At 38.6% G+C, this 19,916-nt stretch overlaps 1 protein-coding gene across 8 annotated transcripts in view; it reads left to right on the forward strand.

Moving 5' to 3' along the window:
* The window catches only part of LARP1B (La ribonucleoprotein 1B), a 151,073-nt gene that overhangs the window by 34,695 nt on the left and 96,462 nt on the right, over positions 1 to 19,916 (forward strand). For 5 of the 8 annotated variants that reach the window (XR_008657243.2, XM_063637514.1, XM_055275853.2 and 2 more), the window contains exons 8-10: positions 994 to 1,138; positions 10,727 to 10,901; positions 17,870 to 18,042. Coding sequence is in view for 7 of the 8 variants with exons in the window: in XM_063637514.1 (XP_063493584.1) it covers positions 994 to 1,138; positions 10,727 to 10,901; positions 17,870 to 18,042 (493 nt within the window). In the remaining variant the exon portion in view is untranslated. Of the gene's footprint in view, positions 1 to 993; positions 1,139 to 10,726; positions 10,902 to 11,463; positions 12,491 to 17,869; positions 18,043 to 19,916 lie in introns of those variants that run through there. The other 3 variants (XM_055275855.2, XM_063637516.1, XM_055275854.2) reach the window with 1 other exon arrangement.

The following is a 19,916-nucleotide window of genomic DNA, read 5'->3' on the forward strand; positions in this document are numbered from 1 at the left end:
CCTCACCGGGCCACCCTTAATGTCTTATAGTCTGTCTATCAAAGAAAGAAGCATGGAGGACTTGAATCATTCAAAATATATATGTGCACATATGCCTGTGTGTTCACTAAGTGTTTTGTTTTGTTTTTTTTTGAGATGGAGTTTTGCTCTTGTTGCCCAGGCTGGAGTGCAATGACGCGATCTTGGCTCACTGCAATGTTCGCTGCCCAGGTTCAAGGGCTTCTCCTGCCTCAGCCTCCCGAGTAGCTGGGATTACAGGCATGCGCTACCACACCCGGATAATTTTGTGTTTTTAGTAGAGACAGGTTTTCTCCATGTTGGTCAGGCTGGTCTTGAATTGCTGACCTCAGGTGATCCACCCGTTTCAGCCTCCCCAAGTGCTGGGATTACAGGCATCAGCCACCGTGCCTGGACATGTTCACTGAGTTTTTAAACTAAGAATTGTGCTGGTTACTAGGCTTCAGAAGTATTAAACATGTCAATACTTTGTCAATTTAGAAAACGAAATGAACCACTTTTCTGTATGCGAATTTGACAAGGGATACTTCCAGTATACCATTCTTCTCAGCGACTGGGAAAAAGGTGGAAGGCATTATGCTAACATGTGATTGGCTTTGTTATCTAATGCTTAAATGAAACAAGTAGAAGTGGCTTTGTAAAGATTTTCATCTAATTAACTCATTAAAATCAATTATGGAACTATTTTAAGGTAAAATGAGCAGCTTAATTATATTTAGTGAAGCTGATCTAAATAGAAGTTATTAATTTTTTGGAAAATAATCAGTATTTTAAGTTTAAGAGAAATTATTAATTCAGTAGGGTTTTTTGCTATCTTATATGTTTACCTATCTATGTTGTATTAGAGGTATACATATTGTTAACCAAATTACAATATTTTCATGTTAATGATTGGTTTTCACAGTTAATGTGCGAGCAATAGAAATATTTATTTCCTACTAAATAAATGGATGAAATTCTAATTTCTCTTTTCAGTGAATATTACTTCAGTGTAGAAAATTTGGAACGAGACTTCTTTCTTCGGGGAAAGATGGATAAACAAGGTTTCTTGCCTATTTCCCTGGTTGCTGGTTTTCAGCGTGTTCAGGCTCTCACTACAAACCTTAATCTCATCTTAGAGGTAATTGCTCATTTGAAGAACAATTTGTACTTTCTGCTCAAATTTCCTTTGTACCTAAAACTTCTCTAAAAAACAGAGTATTAAAAACAGACAATCTGTAGTTGCTTGAGGCTCAGACAGCATTCCATGATGTTTTTCTATTTTGTAAAACCTTCATAAATGTCTAACCTTGGAAATCCCTGAAAGTATTGCTAATGATGTTACTATGTATTTTCTCCTTCCTCTCCCCCTCAATTAGTCAACCTATTTTAAACCTGATCCTTCAAACGTTAACCCTTTTGAACATCCTTGGTCCTTAAAACTTCTTCAGGGCTGGGCGTGGCGGCTCACCTGGGTGATAGAGTGCAACGGCGCAATCAAACAAAAATTTCTTCAGGTTACTGTAAAAAAGCATGTGTTCCTGTGTATGTGTGTGTGTGTGTGTGTGTGTATTTTTTTTTTTTTTTTTAGACAGCGTCTCACTCTGTTGCCCAGGCTGGAGTGCAGTGGCACGGTCTCGGCTCACCACAACCTCCGCCTCCCGGGTTCAAGCAATTCTCCTGCCTCAGCCTCCTGAGTAGCTGGGACTACAAGCACGCACCATCATGCCCGGCTAATTTTTGTATTTTTAGTAGAGACTTGGCTTCACTCTCTTGGCCAGGCTGCTCTCGAACTCCTGACCTCGTGATCCGCCCACCTCCGCCTCCCAAAATGCTGGGATTACAGGTGTGAGCCAGCACTCCTAGCCGTTCCCACTTATTGAAAGGCTAATTTAAAATAGTCCTTCTGGCTGGGCATGGTGGCTCATTGCTGTAATCCCAGCACTTTGGGGAAAAAAAAAAGTCTCTCATCTGGCCTGTTTCTAGAAATGCTTTCATCATCTTTTTTTTTTGTAGCCAATTTCTTTCCCTACACACAGCCCTTGGTAACCACCATCACTAATCTGCTTTTTCTGTTTTTCTTTTCTTTTTTTTTTTTTTTGAGACAGAGTCTCATTCTGTTGCCCAGTATGGAGTGCAGTGGCACAATCTTGGCTCACTGCAACTTCCGCCTCCCAGGTTCAAAGATTTTCCTGCCTCAGCCTCCCAAGTAGCTGGGATAACTGGAGTGTGCCACCACCATACCCAGCTAATTTTTGTATTTTAATAGAGGCAGGGTTTCCCAATGTTGGCCAGGCTGATCTTGAATTTCTGACCTCAGGTGATCCATCCCTACCTGGCTTCCCAAAGTGTTGGGGTTATAGGTGTGAGCCACCATGCCTGGCCACTAGTCTGCTTTTTATCCCTATAGTTTTGCATTTTCCAGACTATCATAAAATTTTAAAAGTTGTAGCCTTTTGTTTCTGATTTTTCAGAAGTATTGTGTTTTTGAGATTCACCTATGTTGCATGTCGCAGTAGTTTGTTCTTTCATATTGCTGACTAGTATTCCGTGGTATGGATATACCACAGTTTATCCATTCACTTGTTGGTGGACATTCAGATTGTTTATGGTTTTGGAGAGTATAAGTAAAGCATGAAGATCTTTACAGGGATATATATATATATATATATGTATATACACACACATACATATATATATATATATATACACACACGTATATTATATATATATATTTCTGTTGGATAAATATCTAGTATTGTGATTGCTGGAAAGTATAGTAAGTATATGCTTATCTTCATAAGAAAATGCCAACCTATTGTCCAAAGTGGCTTTACCATTTTGCATTCCCATGATTATGTATGGGACTTGTTCCTCAGCCTTATCATTGCTGATATTGTCAGTTTTTTGAATAATAGATATGTAGTGGTTTCTCATTGTGGGTTTTTAAATTTTTTTTTTTTTGGGACAAAGTTTCAGTTTTGCTCTTGTTGCCCAGGCCGGAGTGGAGTGCAATGCCATGATCTTGGCTTACTGCAACCTCCACCTCCCGGATTCAAGCAATTCTCCTGCCTCAGCCTCCCAAGTATCTGGGATTACAGGCGCCTGCCACCACGTTCAGCTAATTTTTTTATATTTTTAATAGAGGTGAGATTTCACTATGTTGGCCAGGCTGGTCTCGAACTCCTGACTTTCAGGCGATCCATCTTCCTTGGCATCCCAAAGTGCTGGGATTACAGGTGTGAGCTACCACGCGCCTGGCCTCATTGTGTTTGTTTGTTTTTTGAGACAGAGTCTCTCTGTCGCCCAGGCTGGAGTGCTGTGGTGCGATCTTGGCTCACTGCAACCTCCGCCTCCTGGGTTCAAGTGATTCTCCTGCCTTAGCCTCCCAAGCAGCTGGTACTACAGGCGCACTCCACCACGCCTATCTAACTTTTGTGTTTTTAGTAGGGATGGGGGTTTCACCATGTTGGTCAGGATGGTCTTGATCTCTTGACCTTATGATCTGCCCGCCTCAGCCTCCCAAAGTGCTGGGATTACAGGCGTGAGCCACCGCGCCTGGACTCATTGTGGTTTTAATTTGCATTTCCCTAGTGATTGAAGTTGTTAGCAGTTTTTCATGTGCTTTTTTGTCTGCATACCTTATTAGTGGAAATGTCTGTTCAGATTTTTTATTCATTATTATTGAAGTGTTTTTTAAAAGATACTGTATGAGTTCTTCATTCTGGATACAAGTCCATTATGTATTTTGCAAATATTTTTTCCTAGTTTTTGTCTTTTCATTTTCTTTTTTTTTTTTTTTTTTTGTTTTTGAGACAGAGTCTTGCTCTGTCACGCAGGTTGGAGTGTAATGGCGTGATCTCAGCTCACTGCAACCTCCGTTTCCTGGGTTCAAGCGAGTCTCCTGCCTCAGCCCCCCGAGTAGCTGGGATTACAGGCACCCACCACCATGCCCGGCTAATTTTTGTATTTTTTAGTAGAGACAGAGTTTCACCATGTTGGTCAGGCTGGTCTCGAACTTCTACCTCAGGTGATCCACCTGCCTTGGCCTCCCAGAGTGCTGGGATTACAGGAATGAGCCACCGCGCCTGGCCTCATTTCTTAACAGGCTTCTTTGAATAGCAAGTTTTTGAACACATGTGCTTCATGTTTTAAAAATCAACTACAGGGCTGGGCGCGGTGGCTTATGCCTGTAATCCCAGCACTTTGGGAGGCCAAGGCGGGTGGATCACTTGAGGTCAGGAGTTTGACACCAGCTTGGTCAACATGGTCAAACTGTGTCTCTACTAAAATACAAAAATTAGCTGGACATGGTGACGTGCATGTAATCCCAGCTATTTGGGAGGCTGAGACAGGAGAATTGATTTTACTATAGTAAAATCCATGTTTTGAAAACAACATAAAATAATGATTTGTTGGTGTATAATTAATGGTTCTTGGTTTCATGAAAATACTGTAAGCAATGTCATTATTGCATTTGTTTATAGGTAAGTATATAAGGTTTCTATATATTGTAATTAACAGAGAAAATTAGTTTGTTTTTTTTTTTGCAAAATTTGCTCTTAGAGCAAATATTATGATTCATAGTAGAATGAGTTTGTGTATTCATTTATTTATTTATTTATTTTCATTTTTTAGTAGAGATGGAGTTTCACCATGTTGGCCAGGCTGGTCTCGAACTCCTGGCCTCAAGTGATCTTCCTGCCTCAGCTTCCCAAAGTGCTGGGATTACAGGCATGAGCTACCACCCCCGGCATTAGAATGAGTTTATTAACTGCTGCCATTGTGCTATAGCAAAGTGCTATAGCCAACTCAGCTGCTGTTTTTTTATGAAGTTGTTGCTATTTTTCCCTGTCTACTTCTGTACGAATGTAGTGGTAATTTTATTATTGTATGCCTTTTTGGTCTGTTTGTAGTCCCATTAAATCCTCAAGCACAATTTTAAGATCATTGACATTTTGTTTTTACAACTTATAGCAGTAAGGAAGGATTTTTAAAAGGAAGCTTTGAGCTACTGTTATGGTTAGCACTGATAAGTAGCTAATGATACAGTAAAAAATAATACCACTATTGAAAAGCAGAAACACGTAAGCATAGCAATTTAGAAGAACATAAGTCTGCATTCACTTAACATTCATTATGCACCTACCATTTGTAATAGTAGGAAAGGTGTTCTTTTTCTGTTGAGAAAGTAAGGCTTCATTAGGCGTTGCAGTGTTAACATATCAAGATCATGGACCTATGAATATGTCCTTTGTAGCTCTGTGACTATGGTCAGTGTCCTGAAATAGTAATACGTATTTCCTAGGGTTGTCCTGAGGATGAATTGTGTTAATGAAAGTATCTGGCAAATGTGGTAAGCTCTAAATAAGTAAGCATTTGCTATTACTGTTAGTCTTTTTTTTTTTTTTTTTTTTTTTTTTGAGACGGAGTCTCGCTCTGTTGCCCAGGCTGGAGTGCAGTGGCGCAGTCTCGGCTCACTGCAAGCTCCGCCTCCCAGGTTCACGCCATTCTCCTGCCTCAGCCTCTCCGAGTAGCTGGGACTACAGGCGCCCGCCACCACGCCTGGCTAATTTTTTTTTTGTATTTTTAGTAGAGATGGAGTTTCACCATGTTAGCCAGGATGGTCTTGATCTCCTGACCTCGTGATCCTCCTGCCTCGGCCTCCCAAAGTGCTGGGATTACAGGCGTGAGCCACCACGCCCGGCCCTTATTGTTAGTCTTAAACGATGTATTTCTGTTGATAACTCCTTTATCTTCATGCATTTCATTTTTACCAGCTTCTTCCCATATGTATTTGAATATGCTCAAAGTTTTTTTTTTTGAGACGGAGTCTTGCTCTGTCGCCCAGGCTGGAGTGCAGTGGCGCAATCTCGGCTCACTGCGAGCTCCGCCTCCCGGGTTCACGCCATTCTCCTGCCTCAGCCTCTCCGAGTAGCTGGGACTACAGGCGCCCGCCACCACGCCCGGCTAATTTTTTTTTTTTGTATTTTTAGTAGAGACGGGGTTTCACCGTGGTCTCGATCTCCTGACCTCGTGATCCACCCGCCTTGGCCTCCCAAAGTGCTGGGATTACAAGCGTGAGCCACCACGCCCGGCAAGTTTTTCTTTTCTTGAAAAACTCTCAAGAGAAGCAAAATACTTTAGCTGATACCTGTATCTGCCCTGGTTGAGTATGCAAACGCAAACCAAACTTGTTGAATCTGATTCTTCTCATTTATTTTTTAGCTTACTGCATTCTTGATGTCTTCCCCATAATTGAAAGCTTTTTGTGTCTTCCATTTGTTAGAGCAAATTGATCCTGGTTCTATAGCTTACCAGTTGTGTAACTAAGCAATTAACATCTTCATGCATCAATTTTCTTGTTAAAATATAGCAAATAATACTTAAGCTACAATAGAGTATGAGGATTTAGAGGAATAATTAATATAATATCAGCCTCAGAACTGTGCCTGCTACTTTCATCTCAAACCTTGTTTTCTAAATTGTCTGAACTTGTGCTTCCTCAAAACTTGTGCTCTTTTCTTTTTATCTCCAGGTCTTTGCACATTCAAGTCTTTCTCTTACTACCAGGCAGTAAGAATACAACATTTATGTATTCCAGCATTGGTAGTTATTCATAGTAGTAGGTCTGTATCATTAAGAAAAGAACCAAAATTAATAGCTAAGTCAGTTAAAACCTCAGATACTGGAAAATACTGATGTACCCAGTAACTCATTGTTTAGGAGTTCAGGATTACCAAGGCTTGGTTTTTAATAAAAATATGTGTAACTCTGTTTCTTCTAGGTCTTTACCTTAATTTTGTGCATGGTGTAATTTTTATATGATCCTTTTATGGCCTGAGTGATGAATGTTTCACTTTCTGTGTTCTTCATTTCCCTTTTAAATTTATTATTTCTAAATAGGAAATAAATTACACAAAATTCAAAACTCAAAAGGTTATATGGTTATCTTACAGTGATTGTCCAAGGAAAAAAAAGGTATATGGTAAAAAAATTTTTTTTTCCCATTTTTCACCAACAATGAATGGGTTACCTGCCTTGGTAGTGGTCAGTGTTACTTCTTTCTTGTGTCTTCCTCCTGAGATAGTTTATGTAAGAGAATACTATGATACCTTACTACATACAATGTTTGTTATGCCCCTTCCTCTTTTGTTTTTTTATTTTTTTGAGACAGAGTCTCACTCTGTCACCCAGGTTGGAGTGCAGTGGCATGATCTTGGCTCACTACAACCTCTGCCTCCCAGGTTCAAGCGATTCTTCTGCCTCAGCCTCCCGAGTAGCTGGGATTACAAGCGCCTGCCGCTACGCCTGGCTAATTTTTGTATTTTAGTAGAGACGGGTTTTTGCCATGTTGGCCAGGCTGGTCTGGAACTCCTGACCTCAGGTGATCTGCCTGCCTCGGCCTCCCAAAGTGCTGGGATTACAGGTGTGAGCCACCACGCCCGGCCTCCTCTTTTTTTTATTTTTTATAAAAAGCATGTGTTGGCAGAGGCTTTAGTAGCTGTACATAAAGAACTTTGAGCTTTTCATCCCACAAGTTTTTCTTTATTTTCTTTTAAATTGAGGCATAATTTATACATTATTATTTATTTATTTATTTTGAGATGGAGTCTCATGATCCGCCTGCCTCAGCCTCCCAAAGTGCTGGGATTACAGGTGTGAGCCATCGCACCTGGCCTTTATACATTATATATTGTAACTCATAAGATTAGAGATGATTTTTTTTCCTATGTATACGGTCAGGTAACTGCCATCCAGATTAAGATAGAGAACATTTTCAAGACCCAAGCAAGTTGCTTTCTGTACCCTCCTAGTCAGTACCACTGCTCTCCCTTTTAAGAGGCTTCTCTCCTGTTTTTGAACTTCACATAAATGGTGTTATGACTTTTATATCTGATTTTATTTCTGAAGTTGTTTCTGTGAGATTTATTCATATTGGTGTATAGCAGTTGTTTACTTTGTTTTTTGGTAGTTTTTCCATTGTATGAATATAACAGTTAATCAATCTTTCTTTTCTTTCTTTCTTTCTTTTTTTTTTTTTTTGAGACCAGTCTCACTCTGTGGCCCAGGCTGGAGTTGTACTGACCTGATCTCAGCTCACTGCAGCTTCCACCTCCCAGTTTCAAGTGATTCTCCTGCCTCAGCCTCCCGAGTAGCTGGGATTACAGGCACCCACCACCAAGCCTGGCTAAGTTTTTGTATTTTTAATAGAGACAGGGTTTCACCATGTTGGCCAGGCTGGTCTTGAACTCCTGACCTCGTGATCCACCCGCTTCGGCCTCCCAAAGTGCTGGGATTATAGGCTTGAGCCACCGTGCCCGGCAACAGTTAATTTTTCTGTGCTCCTATTGACAGACATATTTGGGTTCTTTCCACTTTGGGTCTTTGATGCTACTGTGAACATTATCGTAGATATTTCTGGGTGAACATAAGCATTTATTTTCCTGGGAAATTGGTGGGTAACAGGGCATAAATGTGTGATTACCTTTTGTAGATACTGCTAAACATTTTTTTAAAGTATCGAACCAATCAAAACCACCACTATTGGGAGTTTGACTTGCTTCACATTCTAACCAACACTATTGGCAGTCTTTTTCCACAACTTTACTTTGGAAAATTTAAACATATGGGAAAGTTTCAAGGAGTTTTGTTTTTGTTTTTTTTTACATTCAGGGATAGATAACATATGGTAAAATACAGCAATCTTCGATGTTCACTGTGAGTTTTGAAAATTAAACATAAGCATTACCCCAAACAAGATGTAGAATACTTTCATTATTCTAAAAACTTCCTTCATGGCTCTTTCTAGTCAGTGTCACACAGCCTCTCCAACAACTTTTCTGATTTTCATATCATAGATTAGATTAGTCTGTTCTTGGCATTTGTGTAAATTGATTTCTTCTGTCTCTAAGTTCTTTTCATTGGTAGTTTTTGACATTCTTCCATGTTGTTGCATGGTCTGGATGCTGGGCATACTGTTTGCTACTGGGGTGTCATTGCTTCTAGGTCTTTCAGTGGACAAAATGAGGAAAATATATGTTGGGAAAAATATACTGATTTTACTCACTTAAAGCTTTCACCATAGGATTCTTTCCTATCTTTCTCCATTTTATATTTCAGACTCCCTTCTCAAAGGAGTTTTGTTTAAAATAAGTCCTAATTGTAATTTAAAGAAATGCCCAATTATGGCTGGGCGCAGTGGCTCGCACCTGTAATCCCAGCACTTTGGGAGGCCAAGGCTGGTGGATCACGAGGTCAGGAGTTCAAGACCAGCCTGGCCAACTTGGTGAAACCCCATCTCTACTAAAAGTACAAAAAAATTAGCCAGGTGTGGCAGCGGGCGCCTGTAATCCCAGCTACTCCGAAGGCTAAGGCAGAGAATTGCTTGAACTTGGGAGGCGGAGGTTGCAGTGAGCCAAGTTCACACCACTGCACTCTAGGCTGGGTGACAGAGCGAGACTATGCCTCAAAAAATAATAATAATAATAATAATAAAAGAAATGCCCAGTTATGGAAAATATAACTTGAGAGTTAAGTACCATACTAATATTAAGAGCAAGAGTAGGTTCTTTTTTCAAAATCTGTTCATTTCTGAATGGATAATGTTCTTTTTTTCTTTTTCTTTTGAGATGGAATCTTGCTCTGTCTCCAGGGTGGAGTCCAGTGGCGCCATCTCGGCTCACTGCAACCTCTAACTCCCTGGTTCAAGTGATTCTCCTGCCTCTCCCTCCCAAGTAGCTGGGATTACAGGCACATGCCACCATGCCCAGCTAATTTTTGTATTTTTAGTAGAGATGAGGTTTCACCATATTGGCCAAGATGGTCTCAATCTCCTGACCTCATGATCCACCTGCCCCGGCCTCCCAAAGTGTTGGGATTACAGGCATGAGCACCTGGCCCAGTTAATGTTCTTAATTATATACAGCATATTCTCCAGCTAAAATGTAGTGGGCTTTAATTTTTATAAGTTAATGTACATATAACTTTATATTGTTTTTATATTATACATTTTGTATTTATCCTAATTTCTAAAAGGTGAGTACTCCTGTATTTCAGTGAGAAGTTAAATCAATAAGGCTTTAGTTTGTATCTTGAAGAAATTTTGGCCTAGTTTTGTTTTATCCTTATAGTACATATTAGGGAAGCACCTTTGGCCTAATGGCTAAGACTTTTAGTTGCAGATAGATAGTGGTTTGAGTCCTGGTGTTGTCTCACACTAGATCTATGATCTTTGATTAAGTTTATTTCTTTGAGCCTCAGTTTCCTCATCTATATGTAGGGGTGATACCTTCTTTATGAGGTATTGCGAGGAATCATGAGTACATGTAGTACTTATTATTCAATAAATTTTGGTAATTATTACAATAATAAAATGCCTAAATTTTATTTGGTAATATTTTAATGGAAGACAAGGAAATATGAGAGAGAGAAGAAAATAGTAAAAGTCAATTTGCTTCTAGCTGATTCAGTATTCCTTAAATGACTGTTCTAATTGTGAAAAATATATCATCTGAAGTTAAATAAGTGGGAGATCAGGATATTTGTTACTTTACAGGTGCAAATGATTTTAAAACTTGTGTTCTGTGTGGTTAACTTATGGATTTTTTAGAATCATTAACTGCAAATGAGTTTGCTAATTTCAGATTTTCAAATTTTTAGGTTCTTAGAAGTATAGCACAGGCAGTGAAATAGCTCATAATTTTAATAGCTCAATTTCTGTTAATAGGCACTGAAGGATAGCACAGAAGTAGAAATTGTGGATGAGAAAATGAGAAAAAAGATAGAACCAGAAAAATGGCCAATTCCAGGCCCTCCTCCACGCAGTGTGCCACCAACAGACTTTTCTCAACTGATTGATTGTCCAGAGTTTGTACCAGGCCAAGCCTTTTGCTCACATACAGGTAACATCTTTTCTTCTAGAGCAAACGATGTAGCAGTGGGTAATTTGGTCCAATTTACTTATTTATTTATTTATTTTTAGTTTATTTAGATTTGATAGGAAAATTAAAGCTAACTGAAAGACTTTTGATGTCCCATTTTGTATTCATATTGCCTCACAGAGGTATAAATAAGGATTTAAGAATTATAAGGAAAGCTGTCTTATGTTTCTTGTTCTTAAATTTTATTTGTACTTTGTCATGTATGGAATTTCTAACTTTTATTTTTACTAAATAACTATAGATGTGTATTGTTTTCCCCTGTAGAATTGGAATAGTATGATTAGATTATTCTGAAAAAGGTCTTATACTCAAGAATGGGGTAGTCTTCCTTTAATTTTGTTACCAATATGCTTTAATCTTGTCTTGGAAAGATAAGATGACCTACATTCTAAATCAGAATTGGGGTTCTGTTTAATTTGGTTGTGTTTAGAATTTCCAAAAGATTTAATGTTAATAATTTTTTCCTGGATCATTTTTAAGACATTCCCTCTTGGGAAAAAATGTGTGCTTAAACTTTTTTCAGTCAGGGTGATGATCTTCTGAAGCTCTTGGATGTCATTTGATCGGAATATGCAGTGGAATAGGTGACTCACTGAAATGCCATTATAAATACTGGAACAAATCCTGCTGCAAAATGAAAGAGATCAGACTGTCTTCTGTTCAAGAATGTCTATTCCCACCTCTTGGTGGAGGAAGTTGGGCCAACACTGCAGTGGAGATAACCACCTTTGCGATAATGAGAGACAAACCAGAGGACTGCTGCTCTTTTTATAGGAGCTGCCTATTTCTGTGTAATTGGCCTGGGCTGCAGGGGCTGCTTTTATTCATGGTGGGAAAGTTTATTATTATTATTCTGGAAATACCGCAAGATTATGTTTTCTGTTTCCAGGGTTATGTACTTGTGTCCAGATGAATAAAGCAGAAAAAGAGGGGATTGAGTAGCATTTCCCAGATTCTTAAGTACTTTGCTATTTGATTTGCCTTTCAGTGTAGTGTACATTGCAAAACTCAGATATTGTCATGATGTTTCACTTAGACATAAGACTTATTAATGTGGACACTTAAGGGGTAAGGAATTTAAGAACTGGATGAGGTTATTTCTTCCTTTACTCTTCAAAATGTATTTTTGATACATCAGTATGAGAGAACGTCCCATCAACAAAGCATCGATGATGGACAGTCTCACAGTATTTTTATCTTATGTTTCTTTGTCAGCCTTCTCCTTCTAATCCCAGTAAGCAACTTGGACAGGCATTTTAAAAGCTGAAGAAAAGTGACATTATTTTAGCAAGTGGTTTTTAATTTATTTTTTGTTAAGATAAAATGGGTGATTATATAAGTTAGATTTATTTATGGTATCAACTTGGGTCCAAGATGGTAGTTTTAGCTAGCTTGTGAACATTGGGTTCACAAGGCATTGGGTAAATTAGATAAAATAGCATATACTTTCTCTACAGGGTAGGTAAGATAGGTCAGTCAAGTTGGTAATGCCTGTCCATTAACCATTTATGCATACTAATAAAATTAGAATAAAATCATAATGTCTTGTACATTTTTGTGTTTTTTAATATACACTCAGATGCATGCACATACATATTGTCTGAAACAAGCCAGTATATATTAAAATGTCATAAATTTTAGGTTATTTAGATTATATATCAGAAACTAGATGGTTAATGAAGAAATATAAAAAGATGGAGGGTTCTTAGAATTATGCTGATTCACATTAGGTCATAGGAATAAATATGTAAATCACCTCTTTCCATGAATTCTCAAATTGCTGACCTTAATAATTTCCTAGTGATAAGAAAGCCTAGTTTCTTTAAGTCAATGGAGAGTAGTATGTCACCAAAAATTTGAAGTGGAAATAGGGATAAGAAGCCTAAACTGTGTTTATATGTATCTATGAGTAGAGAAAAGTAGTGAAACTGTATATCATTTTAACCTCAAATTTGAAGACCTTAAAATTTTAATAACATAACGCTTTATTATTTCTGAGGGATTTGTATGGTAAAATATTCTAACATAATTGGTCTTCTTCATCAAAGAGATTAAAATTTCTATTTTTTTTTTTCCTATCTGGAGGTTGAATTTTCTAATAGGGGTTGAACTAAGCAGAAGTCTACCTTTATGCACCACAAAACATTGATTATGGGAATGGTAAGATTACTTCTGAAACATAGGTTTTGCAGTTTTATGGATATTGTTTAACTCTTAAATGAAAGGATTTCATTCATCAGAATTGAAAGGTCAGGTACCTGACAATGTTGGGTTTTTTTTCTTTTTTTAAATTTTAATAATCTTCACAAGGGCACTGTAATGTAGTGTTTTTCTTTCTTTTCTTTTTTTTTCCCCTTGACTCTTAACACCACTCAATGAGAATTTTTAAAAGTGCCACACAAAATATGTAATCCTTTTTTCAGGAAACCTTTTTAATTACCCAGAACTGTGATCCTCCCAAGGTAGAAAAAAAAAATCATACCAGAGATGAAATGTATATGGTGATTTTTCTTTGGAGAGTTTAGTTAATAATTTTCTTTCTTTTTTTTTTTTTTTGTTGGGACAGAGTCTTGCTCTGTCGCTCAGGCTGGAGTATAGTGGTGAAGTCTCGGCTCACTGCAACCTCCGCCTCCTGGATTCAAGCGATTCTCTTGCCTCAGCCTCCTGAGCAGCTGGGATTACAGGTGTGCGCCACCACGCTTGGCTAATTTTTGTATTTTTAGTAGAGATGGGGTTTCATCATGTTGGTCAGGCTTGTCTCGAACTCCTGACCTTGTGATCAGCCCACCTTGGCCTCCTAAAATGGTGGGATTACAGGCATGAGCCACTGTGCCCGGCCACTGATTTTTTCAATTAATAAAAGCAGCAAAGATAAATTTTCTGTGTTCTTACAAATTAAAACAAGTATTAAATATATGCATCTAAATTGTTTTTTGTTTCTAAGTAAGTTTAATATCGGTAATCTAAGTCATTTAAACTCATTTTATCTTGGAAGATTAGGGGTTTACTATTACCCTTAATCCATTCAGATGTATAGTTTGAAATCTTTTCGTTATTAAAAAAAAAAAGATGCAGCAGACCACACAGCATATATATAAATTAATCATGAGGTTAACACCTTTACGAGTCTTATTCTAAGAATTGTATGTTTTCTCGTCTTATCCAAATTCTTTAGTGTTTTAATGTCATTTCATTTCTAAGCATATGTGTTGGCGAATGTATTGAAATGCTTTACTTCACAGTAGAAGCATAATTCAAGCTTAAATAACATTTAGAGATAATTTTATAAGAAACATCTGAGTGTGGGGGGTGTACACCTGTAGTCCCAGCTACTTGGGAGGCAAAGTTGGAAGGATACTTGAACCCAGGAGTTCCGTGGCCAGACTGGGTGACATACCAAAAACTCATAATTTTTTTTTTCTTTTTTTTAAGAGACGGTGTCTTGCTCTGTCGCCCAGGCTGGAGTGCAATGGCACGATCTCTGCTCACCTGCAGACTCTGCCTCCCAGGTTCAAGCAATTCTCCTGCCTCGGCCTCCCGGGTAGCTGGGACTACAGGTGTGTGCTGCCATGCCTGGCTATTTTTTTGTATTTTTAGTAGAGACGGGGTTTCACCATGTTGGTCAGGCTGGTCTCAAACTCCTGACCTCAGGTGATCTGCCTGCCTCGGCCTCCCAAAGTGCTGGGATTATAGGCGTGAGCCACTGAGCCCAGCTCTTCATCTACTTTTAAGGCTTTATTTAGTATGAACATTGATAATTCATAGTATTAGAAATAGAGTTCTCTGGGCCAGGTGCAGTAGCTCATGCCTATAATCACAGCACTTTAGAGATTGAGGTGAGAGGATTGCTTGAGGCCAGGAGTTCAAGACCAGCCTGGGTAACAAAGTGAGACCTAGTCTACAAAATATATATATTTTTAAATTGGCTGGATGTGGTGGTGTGCACGTGTAGTACTAGTTATTCAGCAGGCTGAGTTGGGAGGATTGCTTGAGCCCAGGAGTTTGAGGCTGTAGTGAGCTATGATCATGGCACTGTACAGCTGTAAGAGGCCCTCTTTTTTTTTTTTTTTTTTTTTTTTTTTTTTGAGACAAAGTCTTGCTCTTGTCCCCCAGGCTGGAGTGCAGTGGCTCACTGCAACCTCCGCCTCCCGGGTTCAAGTGATTCTCCTGCCCCATCCTCCCAAGTAGCTGGGATTACAGGTGCCTACCACCACGCCTGGCTAATTTTTGTATTTTTTTTTTTTTTAGTAGAGGCGGGGTTTCACCAGTTGGCCAGGCTGGTCTTGAACTCCTGACCTCAGATGATCCACCCACCTCAGCCTCCCAAAGTGCTGGGATAGGCATGAGCCACTGTGCCCATCCTCTGTCTCTCAAAAAAAAAAAAAAAAAAAAAGTTTTATGTATGGTTCATTAAAAAGAAAAAAAATGTGTTCTCTGGAGTTAATATTTTTCCCATTCCTATAACTAGCCTATTAATGTTCATCCAAAGCTTGTATTTCACTTGTACCTTTTTTGTGAATGAATTGGTGATATATGTGCTGTTAATAAAGTTACAGAGCACCAGTGTCCAATAAAAATGTGAGCCATATATATAACTCTAAAAATTTTAGTATTCTTAAAATTATAAAACATGAAATTAATTTTAATATTTTAAATAGATATTTTAATTTAACTTAATAGATCCAAATGTTATATGCTCAATGTAAAAATTAATGGCACTATTTTTTTTTTACCAGGGTTGGGAGTACCTCGTCTTTAATACCTGGTGTGTATTTTACTCTTGTCCTGAGCATGTTTCAGGACTAGCCACATTTGAAGTGATAGATAACTGCATATAGCTAATGCCTACTCTATTTTTTTTTTTTTTTTTGAGATGGAGTCTTGCTCTGTCTCCCAGGCTGGTGTGCAATGGCGTGATCTCAGCTCACTGCAACCTCTGCCTCCTTGGTTCAAGGGATTCTCCTGTCTCAACCTCCCAAGTAGCTGGGATTACAGGCACCCAACACCACGCCCGGCTAGTTTTTGTATGTTTAGTAGGGATGGGGTTTCGCCATGTTGGTCAGGCTGGTCTCCAACTCCTGACCTTAGGTGATCTGCCCACCTTGGCCTCCCAAAGTGCTGGGATTACAGGCATGAGCCACCATGCCCGGCTGTGCCTACTGTATTGAACAGCACAGTTCTAGAGCTTTTCCTGTTATGAAACAATATATAGTCTTTTATAAATAATACAACAATCTAGTAGTTGAGTCCTGGTTGAGTCCATGTGTCCAAGGAGAAGATATTAAAGCTATCTGATTTTACTCTCATCTATGTCTAGCATGTAGATGAATGTAAAATCTTGAAATATTCTTCTTAAACCCATTCTTAAAATGTGCCTTTCATTTAGTAAATATTAAAAAAAAGATCGCTGGTGTTAATTTATTTCAGCTTTCTGCATTTAACATTTAACTTCTCAATATTTTCAATGAATTGACTTAGAGGAGTTAATGATATTAAGAATTTTATGGTATACATTTTTGAAAAATAAATTTTATTGTGTATATTTGAGGCTTACAACATAATGTTACCTTTTTTAAAGACACCTTGTGTCCAAAGCAAGTTCATATTGTATCTTCAGATCTAAACATGAATATAACTTAAAATATTTAAATATTCTTTGACTTTTGAAAAAGTATTTATAAAAGAAGCCATTTGATTTGTTTTCTTTTTCTTTTTCTTTTCTTTTTTTTTTTTTTTTGAGACAGGGAGTTGCTCTGTCGCCCAGGCTGGAGTGCAGATCTCAGCTCACTGCAACCTCCACCTTGCGGATTCAAGCAGTTCTCTGCCTCATCCTGAGTAGTGGGGATTACAGGCGCTCACCACCAGGCCTGGCTAATTTTTTTGTATTTTTAGTAGACATGGAGTTTCACCATCTTGGCCAGGCTGGTCTTGAACTCCTGACCTTGTGATCCACCTGCTTCAGCCTCCCAAACTGCTGGGATTACAGGCGTGAGCCAATGCACCTGGCTGCAATTTGAATTTTAATCATTTTGATTAAAAATAAACCTACAGAAGTGTACTGTATAAAAAGGCCTTTTAAATTCCAACAATTTTTAAATGCTTTTAATGTTATTGCCAGGGCTGTGTGCGTTAGTGATGTGACGTTTACTCTTTTGTTTTTTTTTGAGATGGAGTTTTGCTTTTGTTGCCCAGGCTAGAGTGCAATAGCGCCATCTCGGTTCACTGCAACCTCCACCTCCCAGGTTCAAGCGATTCTCCTGCGTCAGCCTCCTGAGTAGCTGGGATTACAGGCATGCGCCACCATGCCCGGCTAATTTGCAGTTTTAGTAGAGATAGGGTTTCTCCATCTTGGTCAGGCCGGTCGACATTTTACTCTTTAAAGTATTTCAGTATGAGCCAAAGTAGTAAATGACTACACTGCATTTACTGCAGTAGGCAAACCTTGCTGAGCCAAGGAAATGTGAAAAGTAGGAGTAATAACGGCTTTAGTATAGACCCTAGTAGAACAAGAGACTAATTTTACCTTGAATAAGATGTGCATTTAGCTTAACTATGGCTTAATAGCAATTGAGATTCCATAATTTCCTTATAATTTATAGATTTTAATCTAAGATTTTTCAGAGAACTTGACTTCCTAATAGTTGTACTGTCATAATTAGGAAGTGACTCACACTGATATTTTTGAGAAGTTTACATGAATGTAGTGGTCTGTGTAAGAGTTGGTGACATTCTTTAATTATTCAATGGCTTCACTTTTGAGTACATCTTATGAGCCCTTCAGGTTTGAAAATCACTGGAAAGCTTACAGTTGAGACTGATCATGTTTTTGTGAAAAAATATCAAGCCCCAGTTAAGGAAAAAATGAAATGTATTTTATAAGTAAGAAAAGCCATTATCATTTTAACTATAGAACTAACTTAAAATTTTAGAGTCTGCCCCAAATTCTCCAAGAATTGGAAGCCCATTGAGCCCAAAGAAAAACAGTGAAACAAGTATTCTTCAAGCAATGTCTAGAGGTTTGTCTACCAGTTTGCCTGACTTGGACTCAGAACCTTGGATAGAAGTTAAAAAAAGACATCAGCCAGCCCCAGTGAAATTGAGGGTAAGTTGTTACAGACTGAGTGAAGTGTGACATACCCTGGGTGGAGTATAAGGTCAGTGCATTTTATGTTTGTTAGGTACATATGTAAAATTTGGAAAAGTTTAGCACAATTTTAAATTTGTAATTGTTGGCCTTCAGTAGAGCCCTGGCGTCCTGAGTAGCTGGGATTATAGGCGTGAGCCACCATGCCCCGCTAATTTTTGTATTTGTAGTAGAGACGGGGTTTCACCATGTTGGTCAGGCTGGTCTCGAACTCTTGACCTCATGATCCGCCTGCCTCGGCCTCCCAAAGTGCTGGGATTAGAGGCATGAGCCACTGCGCCCGGCCTTAAAATGTATTTTTTATTTCTGAACATGATTTAAGAATTTTGGAGGCTGGGCACAGTGTCTCATTCTTGTAATCACAGCACTTTGGGAGGCTGAGGCAGGAAGATTGCTTGAGCCCAGGAGTTCGGGGCCACCTGGGCAACATAGGGTGACCCTGTCTCTACAAATAATTCATAAAGTTAGCTGAATGCTAATTTTTTTGGTGGAATGTGCCTGTGGTCTCAGCTACTCAGGAGGCTGAGACAGGAGGAACACTTGAGCTCAGGAGGTCAAGACTGCAGTGAGCCATGATCACACCACTGCACTCCAGGGAGGGTGACAAAGTGAGACCCTGTCTCAAAAAAAAAAAAAAAAAAGAATTGTCTTGGTTTTTCTACTTGTGACTAATTTTAGCTTGAATAATATTTCACTTTTTTATAAAGTTGAAAAAATATGACTTTTTTTTTGAGACAGAGTCTTGCTCTGTCACCCAGGCTGGGGTGCTGTGCTGCCATGTTGGCTCACTGCAGCCTTTGCCTGCTGGGTTCAAGAGAGTCTTGTGCCTCAGCCACCTGACTTACTGGGATTACAGGCTCACTCCACCATGCCCAGCTATTTTTTTGTGTTTCTGGTAGAGACGGGATTACACCATATTGTCCAGGCTGGTCTCAAACTCCTGTCCTCAAATAATTCGCCTGTCTTGGCCTCTTAGAGTGCTAGGATTACAGGCGTGAGCCTCTGCAGCCTGGCCAGAAAATATATAAATTTTGAAGTTATACTCATGTTAATTATTTATAAGGTTTATGTAACTGTTGGTGATTTATATATCTGGTTTATATATGTTTTGGTGATTTAATGCACAAAAGGAAAAGAAAATAGAATTTTTGGTGGGGGATACATAAGGGAGTGAGATGGTTATATTTATAAAAAGAGAAATAGGAGATCATTGTATTGGTACTGCTCTGCATTTTTCACTGATGGTAGATACACGAACTTACATATGTGATAGGATTGCTTTGATCTAAATCACAAATGAGTGCAAGTAAAACTGAGGAAGTATAAGCTAAGATTGATTTATATCAAAGTCAATACCTTATTTGGGATGTTGTAGTATATTTTCGTAAGATGTTAACATTGGGGGAAACCAGCACACATGAAGATCGATCTCTCTTATTTCTTACAACTGTATCTGAATGTATAATTATTTCAAAGTAAAAGTTCACTGAAAATACACTTGGGAAGAATGCCACTCAAAAGATTCAAATATTGAAAGTAAGCTCTCTAAAGGGGATGGAAGGTATTGAGAGGCTTGTGATGTGGAGGACCAGCAAATTGGTTCTGGTAGCTGGTTTTAAAAGTGTAAGGAGAACTGTGTAGTTTTATGGCCAAAGAATGCCAGTATATCTGAAATGTATGGTATTCTGATGCTACAGACTGAGGATCTGGCCTGGAGGAAACATGATTTTAGGTTCTGGGGGCCTAGATATTTCAGAGGTAGCTCAGTTACTGACATTATTTTTAATATACTTTTAAAAAAGTGATCTTTTAAAAACATTTTAGAGTGGGTA

Source organism: Symphalangus syndactylus, chromosome 4 (assembly GCF_028878055.3).
Source record: "Symphalangus syndactylus isolate Jambi chromosome 4, NHGRI_mSymSyn1-v2.1_pri, whole genome shotgun sequence".
Lineage (NCBI taxonomy): Eukaryota > Metazoa > Chordata > Mammalia > Primates > Hylobatidae > Symphalangus > Symphalangus syndactylus.